We start from the raw sequence: 21,871 nt of genomic DNA, 5'->3' as shown, positions 1-21,871 counted from the left end.
CCCCTCCTCTTCCCCACCCCAGAGAAAGCAGCGGGGGCTCCTCTCCCGCCCCTGACCCTACAGGAATTCCCCCTGACCCTACAGGAATTCCCCGCGGAAGGGGCGGGATGTGGCTCCCTGTGCCTGCCAGCGGCCCCGCAGCGTGCACAGGGCTTTGCCCTCCAGGCTCTCCAGCTCAGGGAATCCCAGCTGGTTCAGGACCTCGTAGACCCCAGCCACTGCTGCCACCTGAAAACAGAGCGAGAAGACACATTTAACTCCCCCCGGGCGCTTCTGCCACCCCCAGGTGAGGACGAAAAGTCGCTGCGTCCCCCCCAGCCGGGTACCCACTGCCCCGCAGCACCCCTCCAGCTGCCCTCCCGCCCCAGTTCCTACAGTTTATAAGCCCCTTCCTTGCTGCTGGGGTCAGTCGTCACAGGGTTTGTTGGCTTTGGCACCTTCCTGCCAAAAAGCTACAATGGCGCCTTGTTTTTGCTAAAAACGCAGGGATTGTGCAGCGGGAAGGGGCGCTTTGGGGGTCAAAGGCTCCTTGTATCCACAGGTTGGGTGTATTTCCCTTCCCTCCAGCAAATGGGGGGGTGGGGGGGCGGGAGGAGCTGTAGTCCCACCTATTGAAGATGTGGCATTAAAAGGGCAGCACTAAAATGGGCAGCCCCAGAAGGGTGGAGCCCCAAAAAGGTGGACCCCCAAAAGATGCAGCTTTAAAGATGCTCCAGCAACAGGGAGACAGAGGGCGTTTGTAAACCCATGCATTGAAAATGCAGCATCAAAAGCTGCAGCACCAAAAGCTGCAGCACTAAAGGTGCAGCGTTAAAAAAACCCTGCACTAAAGGGGGCAGCCCCAAAAAGGTGTGGCCCCAAAAACGTTGCCTCAAACCTTTTGATGCTGTATCACAAGGTGCTGCACTAAAAGATACTCCAGCAAATGGGAACAGAGAGCAGATGGAAACCCATGCATCGAAAATGCAGCCCCAAAAGGTGTAGCATTAAAAGATGCTCCAACAAATGGGAAGAGATGTAAACCTGTGCATTGAAAATGCAGCCCAAAAAGGAGCAGCCCCAAAAAGGCAGTGCCCCAAAAAGGTGCAACCCCAAAAATTTTGCCTTAAACCTTTTGGTGCTGTACCAAAAGGTGCTGCACTAAAAGATGCTCCAGCAAATGGGAACAGAGGGCAGATGGAAGCCCGTGCATTGAAAATGCAGCCCCAAAAGGTGGAGCCCCAAAAGGTGCAGCATTAAAAGATGCTCCAGCAAACAGGAACAGATGTAAATCTGTGCATTGAAAATGCAGCCCCAAAAGGTGCAGCATTAAAAGATTCAACACCAGAAGGCACTGCATTAAAGGCAAGGTGCAGCAAACAGGGGGAAAGAGGGAACATGTAAACCAGTGCGTTGAAAATGCAGCCCAAAAAGGCACTGCCCCAAAAATATGTAACAGCAAGAAAAGGTAAAAATGCTAATAGCAATAAAAACAATTAAAATAATAGAATACATCAACAGAAACAATACAAGGAAATAATAATAAAATACAGATTTTAAATAATAAAATAAAATGCGGTAATAAAATAATAACATGTAAATAAACTATAAAATATAATAACAGTAGTAATAGCATCATTAAAATTGCCATGTCTTCAGCTTCCCCTCCTCCCCTCTGCCTCTCAGGCAGAATAATACCTGCAGGCAGTAGCACACACACCCCCCTATGCCCCCACCATGACAGGTACCACCTCCAAAAGTCCCTTTTCCAGGGAACCATACAGCCCCCTCAATGCTTGGATGTAAGGCAGTGTGTTCCAAATAAATCCAGCAGCTGTAGCCCCCCTGAGCAGGAAATACAAATAGTTTAGGGTCTCTTCCTCACACCCCTATTCCATATGGATAATTTAGGGACTCCCCATTCCATTTTTCCAGCCGGTTCCCAATTCCCTTGGATACCCAGTGCCACCATCCCCATGCTCCCAGACCCTGTGCCACTTGCCCTGGCCAGTCAGGGTTGGCTAGTGGCCTCCCAGCCCCAGATGCTGCAATCACACCTGGCAGATCAAACTAAACCCCTGGGAAACTCAGAAGAGGAGAAAAGGGCAGGTTTGGGGTGGGAGAGCACCCCATCCATGTGGTGGGACTCCATCCATCTCCAGTGGCTTTCCATGATTGCCCCCAGCCTGGGGAACTTGCCCAGAGCAAAGGGACCACGGATGATGCCCCAAACGATCACGCAGAAATCGTAAACAAATTACAGATGGTGTTCTGCTTCCCAGGAAATTCCCGTATTCCCACGTGAACGCGACGTTGGGTGAGGTCTGCTGGGGCAGGGAAGGCCTCACCTCGCGCATCCAGAGGCTGAAGGGCCTCTGCCAGGAGTCCTTCTTCTCCAGGTGCAGGTAGGCGTTGAAGAGGATCAGGTAGACGTAGCGCTCCAGGTACTGCAGGCTCCTCAGCTGCAGGGCCCGTGTCTCCTTCTCATCCTTGCCCGACTTCCCCTGGATGGAACAGGAACCTGCTCTGGTACCTGCCTTGGGAGAGCATCCCAGAGGCAGCTCAGCCCTCACCCACGCTCCTTCTCCATCCCACTCTGGAAGGTGGGTGCCGAGGGACCCAGGAGGACCTCTGGTGCAAAGGAAGAGCCATGGGAGGAGCATAGGAAGGGGGAGGACCCCTCTGGGACAAAAATAAGCCCATCCTTCCCTCCTGCTCCCACCGGCACTTGGCACTGCAGGCTCTCATTGCCTTGTGGTTTCCAGCGTACACCAACACTGCCTTCACGGGGCAGAGCTCAAAAACAGATGAGGGGTGGATAAAGGGGTGGGGGGGTATGCCCAGGAGCCACGAATAGGTGCCCAGGTGCAAACTGTACCCCAGGCCATGAGATCCTGGACTGCAAAGCATTTCCCCAGGGAAAAACACCTCCCTGGAAAGCATTCCCCAGCTGGATTCAGCCTCCCGTGCCAGAGGAAGAGAAGACATGTGGCCACCCAGTGTCCCACTCAGAAGTTGATGGCCATTGCATCTTCTAGTATTATTTATATATATATATATATATTTATCATAAATATCTATTTTATTATGGTTTATATTACAGATATTATAAAATTCATAGATTTGTTGTTTATATTTATTGTTATTGTTATATATTGTATTTAATTATACAACAATTTTTATATAATAAATTCTATTAGTGTTATTATAGCTCTTAAGAACAAGCTCTGCACAATGCTCCTTCTAGGAATCAATAAATAATAAATAAAACAATAAATAAGAGCCTTGATCCCACAGTTGATCCCACAGACCATCCCAAAGAGCAGCCACTCCTCACTTCAGCTCTGCCCTTTGGAAAAGGTGTCTCCTCCACATGTGTGTGCCAGTATTTATAGAGAGCAGATCCTATGGCAGATCCTATTATCCTGTTATTTATCCTATTATTGCATTACCCTATTTATTTTTCATTCAATTATCCTATTATTTATCCTAGGTTTATATTCTATTGTTTATTTTTATTCAATTATCCTATTACTTATAATTTTATTCTATTATCCTATTTATTTTTATTCAATTATCCTATTACTTTTCATTTTATTCTATTACCCTATGGATTTTTCTTCTATTATCCTATTATGTATGATTTTATTCTATTATCCTATTGCTTTTTCTTTTATTATCCTATTATTTATCACCTTATTAAATTCACCTATTTAGTTTTAATTCAATTATCATCTTATCATTACATCCACCTATTTATTTTTCTCCTATTATCTTATTATTTATGATCTTATTATCCTATCATTTCTCTTTTATCCCATTATTTATATTTTCTCATATTCTCCAGGTTTTTCCTCCCAGTTAGGAGTGGGAAGAGGTCAGAACAAACCAAGTTCCAAAGCACCTTTTCCTTCCCTCCTGCTTTGCCCTAACCCTGCAAAGCATCTCCCAGAATCACAGCTCCCACAATTCTCTTCTCCAAGCTGCTCATCATTGAGGAAAAAAATAAAAATAAATTAAAATTAAAGCATTTGCACACAGCCCTGGCAGAGAACAGAATTAAATCCATAAAACAGGCTGCAGCTCCTTTAGGGTGGGAATTTTTAGCTCCGCAGCAGCAAAGGATGAGATAAGGTAGGTGCAATTTCCCACCTGGCCACCTTCCCGGGATAAAGGAGGGAAAAGCAAACTTAAATTAAATGACTTACCCTAAATAAAATTAGATTAATAAATAATAAATAAATGTGCAATAATAAATTTATTAATGATAAATAATAGCTATTGCTGCAAATAGTCAGGTCTCCAGGGGTTTTCCTCTCCCAGCCCCTCAAAAAAAAAAAGCAGAGGACTCCAGAAACCAGGAGGCAAATCCCCAGGGAAGCTGCAGATGTTACTGGATGATTGAACATCTTGGTTTCTCTTCCCCTCATCGATCGTTCGTGGCCATTAATTGAAAACATGGATCGATGGCAGCTGGAGCAAAAGCTGCAGTGAGGAATCACTGGCAGGACACGGCACGAACCATCCCAGGGAAGGAATGATGCCAGGTCCTGAGCTCAGCCTGTCCAAGGCCCCATGAAATAGTAGCACAGCTTAAAAAATTCCAAATCTGATCAAAATAATCCTTTCTCCTCTTCATCAGCTCCATAGGGGCTCCCAAGTAAAACAGGGCTGTGGACCACAGGCTCAGCTGGCCATGGGATGCCACCGGCACGGATGGGTCCCTTCCCACGGATGGCTCCTCTTCCCAAAGATGGGTCTCCTTCCCGAGCTCAGAGGAGCACGAGGAGCCTTTGGGGCTGGAAGCAGAGTGGGACAGACCAGTCCTGCCCTCTGCCGGCAGCACCTCACGGGATGGAAGGGATGCTGGATCAGATGGAGGCTGGTGTGGGACGTGGGATGCAGGTTGGTGCCAGAATGGCAGCATTCTGGGTGGGATGTGGGACAGTGAGAGACGGGTGGGATATTGGGTGGGATATGGGATGGCACCAGACAGGTGGGATGTGGGATAGGATTCAGGATGGCACCAGAAAAGCAGGGATGCCAAACAGCAGCAGACAGGTGGGATGCAGGATGGAACACGATACAAGACAGCCCTGGGTGACCATGACCACAAGAGCCCCGGCATATCCCTCCAGAAAGCCTCATCCCAGGAAACCAAACAGCTTCAGCAGGGCTGGTCCCAGAGCCCAGCTGCACCCTCTGGAATTGGGCAGTGGGAAGAGGCAGCTCACCTGCCGGTAGGTGCAGATGATGATTTCCCGGAGGTGGTAGTGCATGGGCGTCATGGTCTCACTGACCGTGTCCAGGGCCATGTCCACCTCCTTCTTCATCCGGTGACCGTCAGGCAGGAGCTGCACCACCTTCATCACCACCTGGAGCACGGGCAGAAGCAGAAGGGGCTTCACCAGGTGCCTGCTCCTCTTAATCCCACTGTTCTACCCCTGCCCAGGAGAGGATCCAGCCCCTCCAAACAAGCAGCCGTGGGTTAAGGCAGCAAAGAGCAGGCTTGGAGGGGGACCCCTAAAACAGAGTCATGGCCAAGGACTCACCTCAAACTCCCCTTTGGTGTACTTGGCATCAGGCACGCTCACGATTTCCTCCTCGCTCATCTCGGGGATGCCCTGGGGTGGTCAGAGGGGCTGGGTCATTATGGGCTGCACAGCCCTGTCCTCGCTGCCCAACAGCTGAGCAGAAATGCAGAGCCTGCACCCAGCCCACCAGGGCCCAGGCAGCCCCCACCTCCCCTCTGCTGGGCAGAGAACACCCAAGTTTTATCCCTGCCCAAAGAGGGAGCCACATCTCTGCGACAGAGGACTGTTCCAGGCTCTGACACAGGTTGCCCAGAGAAGCTGTGGCTGCCCCATCCCTGGAAGTGTCCAAGGCCAGGTTGGACGGGGCTTGGAGCAACCTGGGCTAGCGGAAGGTGTCCCTGCCCATGGCAGGGGGTGGAAGTGGATGAGCTTTAAGGCCCCTTCCAGCCCAAACCACTCCATGATCTCTCCTGCCCTTTAACCCTTCATCCTGGCATGGGAGCTCTCGGGCAGGGGGTAAAGGGATGCACCCACACATCTCCTGGAGCTCACTGGGGGTTAGGCACGCCAAGAAGTCAACATACAGATGTCCACCTCCTCCAGCCCACCCTGGCCCTGCCCACACTCCTTTCAACCCTCCAGAGCTTCCCCAGCAGGCCCTGCTCCAGCCCAGCCCGCAGGGAGAGCCGCAGCCCCCGCACGCACGTTGAAGTGCCAGAGGGTGAGCACGGCGATGACCATGGCCGTGGTGGTCCTGCCCCGGCCGCTGCAGCAGTTGAACACGAAGGCTGCCCGCGAGTCCTCGGCCAGGGCGCTCTTCATCACCTCCAGCAGCCGGTCGAAGTCCTGCCAGGGGTAAAGCCAGTGGGTTTTTAGGGATGCAGCCCACTGCAGATCAACACAGGTTGCCCACCTCCCTTCCTCGCCGTGGCACCCCCCCCATCTGCCATACAGCCTCCGCTCTCCTTGCTCCCAGATCCATCCCTACCCAGCTGAAGGCACCAAGTCTCTCCAGGCAACATCTCCCTGCCCTGGCAAGCACCCCACACCGTGCCTGGGCATGTCACTATAGTCCTGGAGCTGCGTGGCACCGAGCAGCCGAGTGACATTCACCCCACAGCAGCAGAGATGGCTTGGAAAGGAGGCAGCAGCACCATCCCATCCCCGGGTACCTGCTCCTTGGGAGCACAGAAGTCAGGAATGGGGATGCGGCGGTAGGTGAGCCCCTGGCAGGAATTCTTCTGCTGGCTGAATATCTCCTGTGTGGTCAGGCAGCTCTTGAACATCTTCATCTGCTTCTCTGCCTCCAGGTACACCTCCAGCCACTTCTGGCACTTCATCAGGTCACCCTTCAGGGCAGCCTCCAGTTTCTGCAGGGGATGGAGAAACCCTCACTGTAACACCCGCTCCTCCTAATTTTTGTAGGATTTTAATTATTTTTTTTTTAGATGCAGGCTCACATCCCTCTCAAACACCCCATAGCCAACTCCAAATCCCACCTCAGGTCCTGGCCACCACTTCCACCCAGGCCCACGGTCCCCACCGTGCTTGATGGGAGCCTCAGGAGCATCATCTCCCACCACGCTGGGCAGCTCCTCCACAGAGCTGTGCTGCTGCTGCAGCCAAACCCCTTCACTGCCCGCCTCCTCTGGAAACCCAGCTGGGAACATCTGCTCCCCTTTCCCCAGGTGCCTTTTACCCTGGCTTTTAAGGCAAACTCTAAATCCTTCTAGGGAGGATCTCTGCTTTGCTCCCTCATTCCCAAAGGAAAACAAAACCAAAACCAGCAGCACCAGGGGGTGAGGGACTATCCAAGCCCCTGGGAAATCCCCCACGAGGGCTCATAGGAGTATCTCCCAGCAGGCAGAGCTCACCTCTAGCTGCTGGGGTGAGGCAGTGGGCACAGGGATCAGCTCCTCCAGGTGCCCGGGCTCCCGCAGTGTGTAGATCTGCTCATTCCCCTCCAGGACCGCTTCTTCCCGGAGGTTGACCCAGACAATGCGGGCGTGCTTCCTCTTGGCATCCGTCAGGTACCGCAGGACACTGCCCAGGGTCTAGGGGAAAGGGTGGGCAAGGGTGATGGGAGGTCTGGGAGCCCGATGTGGGCTCCCTGCCCAGTGTGGGGTCCTGCCCCTCACCTTGGAGCTGGGCTGTGCTGTCCCGTAGACAGGCATCTTGGGCACCCGTCGGAAGTTGGCCACGCTCATCTCCTTGGCAGTGCTCAGCACATCCGGGCAGGAACGCTCATCTGCCACCTGCAACGGAGCAATGCCTGGGCAAGGGGTGCCCCCTCCCAACCAGGGGGTTCTCAGCACCCCACAACCTCTCACCCACTGTCCCTGCTCAGGAGAAGTCCCCAAACCTTTCCGACAACAGCATCCAGGGCTCAAAGCCACACGGCTGTGTTTCAAAGGTGGGAGATGCTCTTCTTGCAGCACAACCTGCAAGGCACCAACAGCCCAGGGCTCCTTCACCCCACCGCAGCCAAGGACCACCAGAAACGCTGAGCTGCTGCTTAGGTTCACATCATGGGATGCTCCAGCACCCTGGTACCTTGGGTCTGTGGGGCCGGACACATCCGTGTGCAGAGCATCTCTGCCCGCACAGGCATCCTTCATAGAATCACAAGATGGTTTGGGTTGGAAGGGTCCTTAAAGACATTCTAGTTCCATCCTTGCCAAGGACGCCAGCAGGACATGGACCCCAGACCCCAACGCTGGCCCGGAGACCCCAAAGCGCCTGCCCTACAATGGGGAAACCCCTCGCTTCTCCCCACCCCCCAAACCTCTGTGAGGGAGAGCGATCCCAGCACGGCACCATTCCCGTCTCTACCCCCCCCGACGGGCACTCACCAGCACTCGTGTGCCCTTGGTGACGAGGTCCACGGTGACGGTGAGCTCCGAGGAGTTCATGCCCGCCTGCAGCCGGTACAGCTCCGGGTGCCGGCACATCCACCTGCTGAAGCCGAGGGCAAAGCCCAGGGGGTACTGCCGGCGGGGGGCCGGGCAGGGACGCGCCGTCAGCTGGGCTCGACCCCCTGCCTGGGCACCACCCACGGCCCCACCCAGAAAACCTCCTGGAAAACTCTCGGAGGCGGAAGCCCCTTCCCTCCCCACTGCATGGCAAAGCGAAAAAAAAAGGGCAAAGAAAGGTTTTTTGGGGGGTCTTTTACCTGCTCATGAAGGTAGTAATTGAAAGCAATCAAGTAGAAATAGCGTTCAAGACTCTGTAAAGTCCTCTGGAGGAAATACTCTTTGGTGCTGCTCCCCTGAAAGCACAGGCAGAGGGAATCCGTGATGCTGACCCCACACAGAGCAGGAGGCTGGGAAAAAGCCCTACACGCTCTTCTCATGATTTATTTTTTTTAATTAAACATTTCAAGTTTTCTGTATTAAATGATGCTTAAAGACATGAATTTGTATTTCAGCTCAAACAAAAGCTTCCCTGTAGCCCAAGGACATGCTGGGAGCAGTTCCAACTGGACCCAAGGGCCCTGCTGTCGCACGGATACACTGTCCAGATGTTAACAGGAGATTCAAACCCAGGGGGAGTGGGTTGGAAAATGCTAGGTCCTGCCCCCACCCCAGCCACCTCCGTGGCCTTTGGATGAGGTGCATCCCTGGGGAGAGAGGTCCCCTTGCCAGCCACACACCCTGTTATATCCTTCATTTCCAAGTGTCCCCTCTCTCCCTTCACGCCCAGAAGCATCCTGATGCACAAGTGGCTTCAGGCAAGCTCTCCTCCTCCTCTTCATCATGACCTCCCCGAAGAAGGCGTGTGCCCCACCACAGCTATCCCCTCCCAGGGGTGAAGCTCAAACCCTCGGGATTTTCCGTAATTCAGAAACCTCAGGGTGGGGGTTTGTACATCCAAGCATCCCATCCGACAAACTGACCAGCGAAGGAGCACCCAGCATGGCATCCACAAGCACACCTGGAGAGCCCACCGGGACCTACTTCCCAGGGTATGATGGAAAATCCTACAAGATGGGGCTGTGCCCGGGGTCAGCTCAGCGAGTGGGGTTTGCTCATCCCTGAATTACGTGGCTGACTCATGAATATTTACTTGTTCTCCACAAGAGAAATCCGGCCTGCTGTCATTTATCAAGAGGGAAGGCAGTGGGATTTGCTCTGGGAACTCAAAACAAAGCCTGCAGGGATGGAGCCGTGCCGGGTTTGCCGGCAGCGCTGACGGCGGAGCGGTGCTTCTGCAGCACTACATTCCTGCAATCAAAACCATGCTCCCACCCAAGGTAAATCTCTTCATATTCCCCTTAAATGGGCTTTTGATGGAAAGGGGGATGATCCACTCACATCCCAGCTGTGCAGTTGGGTATCGTGGCGATCCGGTTGTGGCTCAGCATCCCACAGTGGGATCCACCAGCACCTCCATCACTTGAGGGCTTAAATCTCCATTTTTACCCCCCAAATCCAGGTAGAAACCCACTGTCCAGCGTGACCTCATCCTTCTACGCCCAGAAAAGCCCTTCCTCTCCCCCCCCCAAAAAAAAAAAAAAAAAAAAAATCAACCAGCTCATCCAATACCACTCCAACACTATAAAGCCCAGGCTGTTTTTCCCATGTCTGAGCATCATCCCCTCTCCCCTCCTCCATCCTCCCCCCAGCACATTTTCCTGGCCCCTTGCCACTGTTTAAACCTGCTCTTGCTCCACAAAGACTTCAAATAAACACTCCTTGGGGCTTATTTATGGCAGTCCCCCAGCCATTTGTTTCCCCAGAGTCCAGGATGACACAGAACAGGGAAAAGCCAGGGAAAGGCTTCAATGCAGTAGGAAAATCCCTTGCCCTGTGCCAAAGATTCCCCTGCTGTACAAGAGAACCTACCAGCACATGAGCAGCACCAAACATACCCAAATCTGCCCTAAAAGGGGGCAAGGGGGATAAAATTTGGGATTTGCCATTAAATGCCAAAAAAGGGACTGTAAATGCCTTCTTTTCCCATCCTTTAATCATTTTCATGGGTTTTTTTTTTTTGCTGCACGGTACCTGGTTTCAGATTGCTCTTTAAAACCAGCCCCAGCACTGCCACCCCACATTCAGCATTTAAATAGGAAAATTAATCTCCAGAGAGGCTGGGATTGGGACAGCACTTCTACCTGAGCTCCCTCCCTCCCTTCCATCACCTAGTGCAGAGCCCTCCAGGCCAGGCAGGGGAGTCCCACAGCTTTCCATGCTGGAAAACCACCCTGATGGCTCTTTAAAACAGCGGGAAACAAAATGCATCTACAGCTAGAAACGCCTGACCTTGAGTGACCATATTTGCAACGATCCCTCCCAGCTCCCGAGGACTTTTACCATCCAGGCTGATATCGATTTTCCAATTTTAGAGCTGACGAAACCAGGGCACAGGATATTATTTGCCCCTGAGGTCACCCACCAGAAGCAGCAGCGAAGCCCAAAACAGCCTGTTTTCCCCCCCAATCCCAGCCTGCTCAATTTTATGGCTTTTGAAACAACTGGAAAGGAAAAAAAAAAAAAGAAAAGAAAAAAAAAAAAAGAGAAGCCCCACAACCTTTCAGGTTTCACATTGCTGGGAAATCTCCAGCTCTCAGGAAGCTTTGGATTTCCAGAATTTACATTCTTCTCATCCCAGCGCAAAAACAGCTCAATAAATGATCCCGTGCCGACAGCTCGCATCCGTGCAATCCTCTGATTCCTGTACCTGGATCTGATAGTCCTCCCCGATCCCCTCCAGCTTCTTCTTGTTCTCGTAGATGGCTTCCTTCATGTCGTGCATCTCCGAGCAGGAGGCGATGGCACTGTCCACCTTGGGAGGAGCAAGGGGGAAATCGCTCCATAAGCCCTGGATCAGAGGGGAAACAATCCCTCCCCTCCCAGCCACCCCACTAGGGGCTTCAGCAGCACCCCCTCACCTCCTCGACCATCTGCTGGCCTTTGGGGACCATCTCGACGAAGGCCTGGATGACCCGGAGCCTGTCCCTGGGAGGTGTTTTAGGCAGGTGGGGGAGGCTGGGGTGGGAGAAGGAGGAAGTCAAACCAGCTGTGGGGGCACGGGCATCCCCCCACCCCGACCCTGGGCTCTCCCCTGCTTACTCGGGCTTCTGGGCAGCTCCTCGGTGGTGGTGCAGGACGAGGGTGCCCATGGCCATGGCCAGGTTGGTCCTGCCCACGCCGGTCTGGCAGCCGAAGAGCAGCGCCGGCGGGGGCCTGCCGGGATCCCGCAGCAGCAGGCTGGGGCTCTCCTAGGAGGGGGGACACAGGGATGGGTGGGGACCACAGCGGCTTCCAGGAGAGCCAGGTCTGCCCTGTCAGTGGCTGGGGTGGGGGTGACAGCCCTGCCTGGGCACAGAGGGATAGGTGGCATCTCCCCGTTGCTCAGGGGATGGTGTGGATAGTTGAGGACAGCACAGTGGGTGGTTCACTCATTGCATTCCCAGTGCCCTCTCCAGCCACCAGTGGATGCTGGCCTGTCCACCCCACTGGAGATGTTCCCACCGCCCACCTCCAACCTGCTGAGATTTCACCTTCTAGAATTAAAAAAAAAAAAAGCTCTGCCATGGAAAACTTTTGCACCAAATCTGGATAATTCCTCCCAGACCTGTTTAGGGAAGAGCCGCCTGCACACGGATACTGTGAGGTGGCCAGGGAGGGTCACGTCCCACCAGGGGTAGGGACAAACAGCTGGACAATATGGACTTCTCCAGCAGGATCCTACAGCAAGTGGAATGGGAATTTGCAGGCAGAGGCACCCTCTAACAGGCAGTGTACAGGAAAACGGGAAGATGCTCTCGAGAAATCGCGGTCCCCGATGCGGCACAGGAGCAAATCCCAACCCGGGGTGGCCCCCATGGACCAGGCGCTTTTCCCCGGCTCACCCTGAGGAAGCGGATGAAAGCGTCGAACTGCTCCTCCAAAGGGGCTCCCTCGGCGGGCAGGGGCAGCCGGTGGTACCTGCCGGGCACGGGGACAGCCCTCGTCAGGAGGACGGGACCACGCAGCGGGATCATCCCCACCACGATGGAGGACACGCGGCTTAAGGGGGTATCGAGAGCCCCGACTGCGCATGAGGAGGAGGAAGGGAGCACCTGTAGGAGGGCTGGAGGAAGATGGGTCTGCGGTAGACCTCCTCTGTCACCTGGATGTCCTCCTCACACTGCACCCGCACCGCGTGGGGCTCGTCCCGCAGCCGCTCGATGTCGTTGTACACGTAATAGACGCTCTCGCTCAGCTGTGCGAAGTCGTGGATCTAGAGGGGATGGGGAACCCCCGTCAAAACCTGCCTCTGAGCCGGGGCCATGCCTGCACCCCGGCACGGCTGGCGTGGCGGCCCCTTCCCACCCCTCCTCGCCTCCTTCCGGATGGCCAGCTCCAGGCTCTCCGCCCGCACTCCCCGCTGCAGGCGCTGCAGGTTCTCGTGGAGGTTCTCCTTGCCCCGGGGGGTGTAGGACACAAAGTCCCCCTCCAACCGCAGGAAGACCACGGGCTCCTCGCGGACGCAGAAGAAGACACACTCCTGAAAGAAAGGGGAGAGAGGCTGCCTAAAAGCTCTCTTGCCTTCTTCCACCCCAATCCCCACCCCGCCACCAACCCTGTGGCCCTCTCTCTGCAGCTTCTGCAGCACGAGCTTGAAGCCATTGAGGCTGGGTTGGCCCATCCCGAACACGGCGTAGCCTCCTTTCGCTTGTCGGAAGTTGGGCGCGCCGCAGCTGCCAGTAGTGTTCAAGACATCTAATTTTCCATATACATCCCTGACCATGAAATATTTCCCCTGCAAAACAAGAGGGAAAGAGAGAAGGTGGGAGGTTGGTGGATTCGAGCAATCTGGGACTCACGCATCGCAGAACACGGCTGAGAAGAGAAGTGGCTTTTTCTTGGTGATCTTCAAAATTAGCCCCCCCCAAAAAACCCTGAGGTCTACAAATCCCAGGCTGCAACGGGTTGGATGATGGAATTGACGGTGGGATGCTCACCTGCACCAGGTAGTGCTCCAGCGTGGCCTCAGAAATGCGTCCCACCGTGTAGTTGGCCTTCAGCAGGTCATCGTGGATCTGGAACTCCTCCCTGCAGTTGTACCTGGAAGAGCCACGTGCAGGTGGGTAAAGATAAAAAACCAATGGCACGGGTGGAGATTAAAAAGAAACCCCAAACCAACAATATTTAGGGAAGGGAGTGGGGCAAAACAGAATTTTGGAGGGTCGAGGGGCTGCCAACGACTTACGTGATGACCACGGGCGCCACTTTGTTGGTGATGATGGACTTGGCCTTGCTGTTGTGGAGCCCCAGGGTCTGGAAGGAGTGGATGCTGAGGGAGCGCTGGTCCTCCATGCTGCCGTCTCCCGGCGCCCGGCTCTCCAGGGGGGATGCCGAAACCGCCTGCTGTGCCTGTGCCGCGCTGGCCGTCGTACCCATAATCTGTGGGCGGCTGCGCCGGGACAGGGAAGCAGCAGCCGCCGCAGGGAAAAAGGAGGAGGGAGAAAGAAAGAGAGAGAGAAAGGGAGGAGGAATTTATTTTTCAGCCGCTCCTGATTTAGGCAGGGAAAACCCCGGGCGGGCACAGGGCAACCCCCCTGCCGACACCCAGGCGAGGGAAGAAGCGCTAAGCCAGCCCTCTCCCTTCCGCTCCCACAAAAGGCTTCCTTCCCTCCTGCCATGCAGCTCCCTCCATCAGGGAGGTGAAAGCAGGGCTGAGGAGGGAAGGAATGGGAGGGGGGAAAAAAGGGCGAAATGTTGGATCCGGTCCCTAAAAGCTGCTGAGTCAGCAGCCGGCACCGCGGAGGGACACGGCGGCGCAGCCTTCCCCTCATCCCCTGCCTGCCCAGCACCCGCAAACCGCTCCAGGGTCCCTCCCTGCGCGGAAAACACTTGAACGGAGAGCAAATCCTAGGAACATTTAGCAATTTGGGATGTAGGAGCGTGCCTGGAGCAGACCTGTGCGTGCAAATCTGCCTTTAAAGCAGCCAGTTATCCCCAGACTGCAGGAGTACCCAGGGCAGGTGGAGGACCCCCGAAAGCAGCCCCCCCTTCATCCCCAGGGAGCTCATCCCTAAACAAGGATGGAATCAAAAGGGCCAGGGCTGGCGGCAGCCAGGAGCATCCCGCCACACTCCACCGGGCCAGGACAATGAGCCGACTGTCTGCAGCAGCCGGGGCCGGATCCTGGTTTCCAAATGAAGCGAGAGATGGCAAGGGGGTAGCCTGGAATAAACAAAAACTCTGCCCACTCCTAACGAGACGGTCCCCAGTAAAATCTCCATGGTGCTGATGCTGATGCTGCGTGGGAATCCCCCCGGCAGCACCCGAACGGGACGGTACCTGCTCGGAGGCGACGCTCGGTGCTGGGAATACTGGGATGGCTCTAACCCACCCCTACAAATCCTTTTGCAGCTGCTCCCCCTGCCTTACAAGCAGCACAGGATCAATCCCTTACTGCGATCCCAGGGAATGTGATGCCCCCAGCAGCTGCAAATGCTTCAAGTGGGGGGAAAAGCCTCCGGAAAATGTGCTATTTCGAGACGACCGTGCCCAGGCACACACATTTTCCCCTCCTCCCCATCCTCCTTCCCTGCTCTGCAGAAAACTTGTTGCTCTACTGTGAATTTTCTGCACCATTAGGCAGCTTGGTTTCTTTTACACACAAGAGGAGGGGAGGGGGGAAAAAACCCCTCAGCTGTTTCAGGCCAGCGCAATTCCTCCAAGTCCTCATGTGTTTCTTTCACATAAACACTGTCAGGGCAAAAATAAAGGAAAAAAAAAAATATATATATAGTGAGGGTTTGAATGTTTCAGAGCAGGCACTCGTGGCTTTGGAGAGCTCAGGAAACAAGCAGGACTGGGGCATCCAGCCAGGATGCTTTTTTTCCCCTCATTTTGCTCAGAATGGGTGCATCTTTTCAACAGCAAGCTGGATCAATCCCTTTGGATTTGCTCCAGCATCCCCATGCTGGGGGATGGAGAATCCACCCCCAGCCTGGAGTCAGGCATCTTCTGTATTTCCTTCATCCTTCTCGCCCCTCCCCACAGACACCCACCTTCACCCTAAATCCCTCAGGGATATTTTCTTTACCCGACAAACCACACCAAGAAATAACAGGCATAAAAGACGCCGGGCAGATTTGGAAATTGTCTTTCAAACCACAAAATGAATGGAGAGAGGAAATCACATTTCAGCTTCTTCCCCCACCCTGCCCTGCCTCCCTGCCTCGGTTGGGCAGGCAAAAACAAGCAAGAAAAGTACCGAAATTACCCAAAATGGGTGCTCCGGGCAGCCAGGGAAACTGCTCTAAAAAGCCACAGGGAGAGGGAAGCACTGGTGTTATCCATACAGGAGCAGCTATTTACTGGTACTGCTGCATCTGATGGGAGCAGGAGGGTTTACACCCTCCCACCACCCACCCTACAAGCTGGGACACAAATTGGGATGGGTAGGGAAGCAAAACCCTATCCCAGGAGAACAGACAAGATTTTCTTGGCTGAAAACTCTTCCAAATATTGCTGACGGCTGCGATGGAAAGAGTTGCAATGGAGCCACCATCACAGGCCAGCCAAAGGAGGCAGGAGCCCAAGGAACAGTCTGGCAGGGACCAGCCCACCAAAGGGCTCTGGATTAACCCAAATATCAGGGTTTCCCCCAATATCTGGACACAGTCAGCAAACACTATGAGAAGTTCCTGCACTGCAACAGGTTGCCCAGAGAAGTTGTGGAAGCGTTTGAGGCCACGCTGGATGCAGCTTTGAACAACCTGGTCTAGTGGAAGGTGTCCCTGACCATGGCAGGGGGTTGGAATAAGATGAGCTTTAAAGGTCTTTTCCAGCCCAAACCACTCTGAGGATCTACAATTTTAAGTTAGGAGGCTGGGCTGCAATCCACAGGGATTTTATAATGGATTACCAACTGGCCAGGGTGAGCTGGTTTTAAGCATCCCTTCCCTTGCACAACACAGTATTTGGGGGTTTCATTTCCAGGAGAGAGAGGATGCAGAGACAAACCCCCCTGCACAGCATCCTGGCCTCCTGTCTGCACCCTCTCCTCCTTTTCCTGGGACAAACCCCAGGAATACTCCCCCAGCCAGCTCATCCCCTCACAGCCCTAATCTCAGAGACCCAAAAGCCAAGCCTGAGATCAATCATGGCCGTGGTTTGTTAACAAAGAGCCCATTTTCTCCCCAGCTCCCAAAAGAACCGACGCCCTGCATGAGGGCATCCCACCGAACAAACCGGCACTGTTCTTCTCCAGGTGTTTTGCCGAAATTCAAAGCTCCAGCAGCCGCCAGCTAATTATTCCTGCTGCCTAACAAGGAAGCAGAGCCTCCAGGTGGGCAATGCAGAGATGCCTCCTTTCCCCTCCAGACCCTATTCCAAAACATCCAGCCCTGCCAACGCCAGAGGAGCCGCCAGCAGCACCGGGATGCTGGTTGGGCATCCCAAGAGGTGCCCCTTGAGCATCCCAAGAGGTGCCCCTTGAGCATCCCCAGGGGTGCCCCTTGAGCATCCCAAGAGGTGCCCCTTGAGCATCCCAAGAGGTGCCCCTTGAGCATCCCAAGAGGTGCCCCTTGAGCATCCCCAGAGGTGCCCCTTGAGCATCCCAAGAGGTGCCCCTTGAGCTCGGCAGCCTCTCCCACGTAAGTTACAACGACACACAGTGCTCAGGCCTCCACCTTCCCATCTCACAGAGCTGCTCCTCTCCCCCTCCACCCAGCACAGGGGTTATTCCCACACCAGGGGACCTGGCCAGGACTCAAAGCCGGAGCAAACAATGGACTAAATATAGTGGGAGGCAGGCGGGCTGCAGCTGCAGGATGCATCTGCCCCGGCCGCCGCGATGAGGAGGAAGCGTGCACTTGCCTGGTCACCTCGTTGTCAGAAGGCAATAAATCAAATAAATCTCCTTCCGTGCATCCTCGAGATATTTTATAGCTTTTAAAGCTCCTTTAAATGAGAAGCAAAGCCCTTTGGGAAGCAGCATCCTCCCGACACATCCATCCCTCTCTCGGTGGGGGGCGGCCCCAGCGGCTTTTCGGCACCAAGCTGGCACGGATGCATCCACAAGGGACCGGGGGTCACCCCTGGAGCACCACTGACCCAAGCAGGGAGGCAGGAAACACTGTGGTGGCCGGCAGGAAGCCCCAGTGCTGCTGGAGGGGCATCACCAAACCCCGGAGGAAGCGCTGGAGCCAAGCCCCCCTCCCTGGCGTGGTCTTTAACCTTCTTTATCAAAAAACAGTGAAAATTAAAAAAATGTACAAACAGCTTTGCTGGGAGAGCCTGCCTGTGCCAGGAGATATCCCGGAGCAGAGGCTGTGTGGGAACCAGGCTCCCGTTGTTCCAGGTGATGCCGGAAGGAAGCAGCTCGGCTTCTTATAAACACATAATAAAACAAAAAAGAAAGGTGAGAAATAACACATTAAGCCGTGGTTGATTTGAAATGTGTTGTCCACCCACGGGGCTGCGAGGGCAAAATAAGGTAAAGAAGCCGCAAAACCCAAAATGCTTCAAATCAACCCAAAAGCGCCTTGGCAGGAGGAGGAAAAGGCCCTGGAAAGGCAAGTTCACAGGAGACAGCTCTGATTTTACAAGCCTTGACTGATTTATTATTATCTGTAAAGGAGCAAAAGCAACCACCCTCCATCCTCACCAGCTCCTTGGAGAGCCAGCATTGACAGCCAAAAATATAACTCAATAGGCAGCATTTCCTAGAAAGCCCAGAGGTTTTTTCCCAATCTGGGCGAGATCGGTGCTGCTATCCCCCGTGCACCCTGTGCTCCACCATTAGCATTACCAAGGGGGACAGGAAAGCATCCGTGGGATGCCTTCCCCCAAATTCAAGTGGAAACATCCGGAATAATCAGGACCAGGCATTTCACATCCCCTCCCCAACATGCTCCTGTCTTCTGGTGGAAAACCGAGTGCCACATCCCCATCCTCCATGTGACCAGCCTGCCTTCAGTTACTTGTTTTAAAACTCCTTACCCTGAAGTCAGGGAAAGCTGTTTGAGATGAGGAATGGAGGAGAAAAAGAAGGCATGCAGGGATTTCAGCCCAGAAATGGGGGTGTGACTGTGCTCCCCATCACGAAGGCAGCCACCAATGAGGGGGTTACTGGTATCCATTGGGAGTGGTAGCCAGGCTGCAGCCCTTCTTTCCAAACCTGGTCTGCAGGGACTTATTAATCAGCACTAGTAACACTCCTTGCTAAGCAAAGCCCAGAAGGAATTAAGATCCTGGAAGTGCTCAAGGCCAGGTTGGACGGGGCTTGGAGCAACCTGGTCTAGTGGAAGGTGTCGCTGCCCATGGAAATGGGGTGGACCAAAATGACATTTAAGGTCCCTTCCAACCCAAACCACTCTGTGACTCCATGATTTTGCTAAGAGTCCACCTGTAACAGCTACCACATGCCAAAAAACTCCCTTACTGCAATTTTTAAAGCTCCCCCATCAGGTCCCCTCACACATCCTGCCAGACCCTGGGGTGCTGCTTTTTGGGCAGGCAGGAGGTGTTCAGGCTGCCTGCTCTTGAGGAGAGGGGGTTTATCGATGAGCATCAATGGAAAGAGGAACAAAGCCCCGACTTGGAAGTGCCAGCACTGCCAGTTGTGCTGTCAGCTCGCTGCCAGCTGTTTCAAGATCTGTGAGCACTCTCACTGAAGGGTTTCCTTTCAACAGTGCAAAGAACAAAAACAAAAACAAAAGCCATAAAGGCTGGAGATAAAGACTGGGAGCATCTCCAAAGAGACCAACGTCCTGCGGCAGAGCTTTTCTCCAACACCAAACAGTCCCCAGCTCGCCAGGAAGCACCACAGCCCCACACCCAACCCAGACCTGCCAAACTTTTCCCCGCCAGAGGTTCTGCGGTGTGACCCCAGGGGGGAGCAGGGGGTCTCCAGCAGTGGGGGACTCGGGTTGGCCCCCCACACACACAACACCCCGCTCCCACCCCGGGGTGCCCAGCGCCAGGATGAGCCGGCCCGGGCGTTTCGGGAAGGCGAGGGCTATGATTTTGTGCTATTCATAGCAAACCACCGGCTCCCCTCCCAACGGGGGGAAGGCCGGCGGAGCAACGGGACGGCTCCTTTTACACGGGGCCGCTTTTCCACGCCGGGCTCTGCTGCAGGACCGCACCTTTCCCAGGACAAGCAGCACCTTATGCACGCCCAGCACCCGCCGCGGTTTGGGATGCGGCAGGATACGGAGCTCGCGCTCCCAGGATCTCCTCTCCCCCCACCCCGCCCTCTTAATACATAAAGCAAAACCGAGCAAATCCCGGGGGGTTTTTGCTCACAACAGAGACCTGCCCGTTATTTTTAGGCTCCGTGTCATTCGTGCAAAGGCATAATCACTTCCTGCCTTCCAGGAAGGAAATGTCCCACCGCCGCTGCCTGCACGCCTGCCTCCTCCTCAGGCAATGCCTGCCTGCCTGCTCTCAGCTCAGCCACCCCAAAAAACGCTGCTCCCCCCCCATCCAGGGAGGGTAAACAACCGGGACGCCGCTCGGTATGTGACGAGTATCACGGTCCGGAGCGCTGCAGAGAGAAAAGGGAGTGTTCGCCCCCGCCAGCACCAAGAGGATGCGCCGGGGAAAGGGCAGGGAAAGAGGTCCGGAAAAGTCCGGCAGCCATCGGAAACGCAGCCTGGATGAGGCTTCTGGACGATTTCAGCCTCGAAAAGCTACAGATGCCGGCCAGGAGCCCAGCGGGAGCAGGCAGCCTTCCTCCTAGGACATCCTCCACGCCCCAGCGGCACGGCAGCGAGGGTGACCCCGTCCTGCACGGGGGGGTGGGAGGACCCCGCGCTCTGCCCCGCACCCTGCACGTGCCAGCGGGAAACCCATCCCTGAGCGATCCCAGCCTTCCCGCTCCTCTCGTGCTCCCCAAGGGAGAGCCGCAGAGCCAAATCCCAGACCCCGAGCAGGGAAGGCACTGTGGTTACATCTGCTCCTCTTCCTCCTCCCTCCTCATCCTCCAGCAGGGAGCCATCCTGCAGCTCCCCGCTTCAGAGTCTGCTCCCCAGGCGGCTTTTGGGGGTGTAAGGCAAGGGATGCAAACCCCAAAAATTACTTCGGGGGACTCGAGCCACAGCAGGCACGAGCTCCCCGTTTGGGTCAGCCTCCAGCGAGGCAAAAAGAGGGAGAGAAAAGCCCCTGTTAAATAGGAAACAGGACTGCAAAGGCAGAGAGGTGGGAGGATGCCACGGGGCGGATGCTGGGCCTCCAAACTAGCGAGCCATCTATTTTCCAGAGGTTTGAAGCCCAGCGTTGGCTCCGGATAAACTCTCCTTGCCACGGCTGGGGCACCTCGTGCCCACGCTATAAGGTCTGTGCTCCTGGAGCAAAACAAACCTCCTCCCCATCGCCCCCCGCGCTTTGGCTTGGGGGGGACACACCCAGAGGGGACCCGTACCCAACAAACACCCCGGCTCCCCATCTCCCGGTGGGGGGTGGCAGCCACCCAGGGGTGGTGCTGGGAGACGGAGGGGGGGCACCCTCGAGGGCTGAGCCTGCCCCCTCCACCCCTTCCCCACGCACCGGGCTGGGAAACGAACCTCCACCACACCTGGGGAAGGGATGAGAGGGGGAGCCGGTCCCGGGGGGGGCGGACGGCGAGACCGGGTCGAGGGTGGGGGGAGGATGCCTGGGACCGGGATGGGGAGGATGGCCGGTCCCGGGGGGGATACGGTACCTGGGGGCGGCTCCGGGCTCAGCTCCCGCGCCGGGCTGGCCACGCCGTCGGGCGCCCCATGGGGGCGGCGGGAGCGGGTGGCGGGAGCGCAGCCCCGCGGCCGCGCCGACCGCCGGCGCCTCGGCGGGGGAGGGACCGGGCGGGGACGGGGATGGGGCCGAGGGGAGGCCGGTACCGCCCCCACCCCGCTCCGGGACACGCCCCCGGTACCGCCCCTTGCATCCCCTCCCAGCCCCGCGGCGACCCTCCGGCCACGGCACCGGCCCTCGGGGACCCCCAGCACGCAGCACCCCCCGCTCACAGCACCCCCAAACACAGCACCCGTCCCCTCGGGGACCCCCATCCACAGCACCCCCCATCCACAGCACCCCCCATCCACAGCACCCCCCATCCACAGTCCCTGTCCTCTTAGGGACCCTGTGACAAGATGCAGCCATCCTCTCGGGGACCCCCGGCACACAGTAGCCTGCACCCTTATCTCCTATCCCCTCGCGGACCCCCAGCATACAGCACCCCCCAAACACAGCACCCGTCCCCTCGGGGACTCCCAGCACACAGCACTCCCCCCAACCACAACACCCCTCAAAACACAGCCCCTGTCCCCTTGGAGACCCCCTGAGAGGCAGCACCCATCCCCTCGGGGACTCCCAGCACACAGCACCCCCCAAACACAGCACCCGTCCCCTCGGGGACCCCCAGCACACGGC

The 21,871-nt window shown here is 55.5% G+C and overlaps 1 protein-coding gene across 2 annotated transcripts; it reads right to left on the bottom strand.

The window, feature by feature from the left end:
• Positions 1-21,219, bottom strand: PALD1 (phosphatase domain containing paladin 1). Of its 2 annotated transcripts, none has more exons than XM_032695410.1 (20): positions 21,165-21,219; positions 13,713-13,916; positions 13,465-13,567; positions 13,083-13,262; positions 12,843-13,007; positions 12,580-12,740; positions 12,370-12,445; positions 11,588-11,736; positions 11,407-11,503; positions 11,196-11,300; positions 8,686-8,781; positions 8,366-8,500; positions 7,652-7,768; positions 7,388-7,567; positions 6,686-6,883; positions 6,219-6,359; positions 5,532-5,603; positions 5,214-5,354; positions 2,328-2,483; positions 1-228 (listed from the first exon to the last, which is right to left on the bottom strand). In XM_032695410.1, exons 2-20 carry the CDS (start codon positions 13,901-13,903, stop codon positions 79-81), a joined length of 2,613 nt encoding a protein of 870 aa, XP_032551301.1. In that variant the 5' UTR covers positions 13,904-13,916; positions 21,165-21,219; the 3' UTR covers positions 1-78. The 2 variants fall into 2 exon arrangements, with proteins under 2 accessions (XP_032551301.1, XP_032551300.1); XM_032695409.1 differs by lacking the exon at positions 21,165-21,219 and adding an exon at positions 17,735-17,810.
• Between the last annotated feature and the right edge of the window lie 652 nt (positions 21,220-21,871).

This window comes from Chiroxiphia lanceolata, chromosome 8 (assembly GCF_009829145.1).
Source record: "Chiroxiphia lanceolata isolate bChiLan1 chromosome 8, bChiLan1.pri, whole genome shotgun sequence".
Classification (NCBI taxonomy): Eukaryota; Metazoa; Chordata; class Aves; order Passeriformes; family Pipridae; genus Chiroxiphia; species Chiroxiphia lanceolata.
The sequence above is the reverse complement of the archived record's forward strand: the minus strand, read 5'-3'. Positions and strand labels throughout refer to the sequence as shown.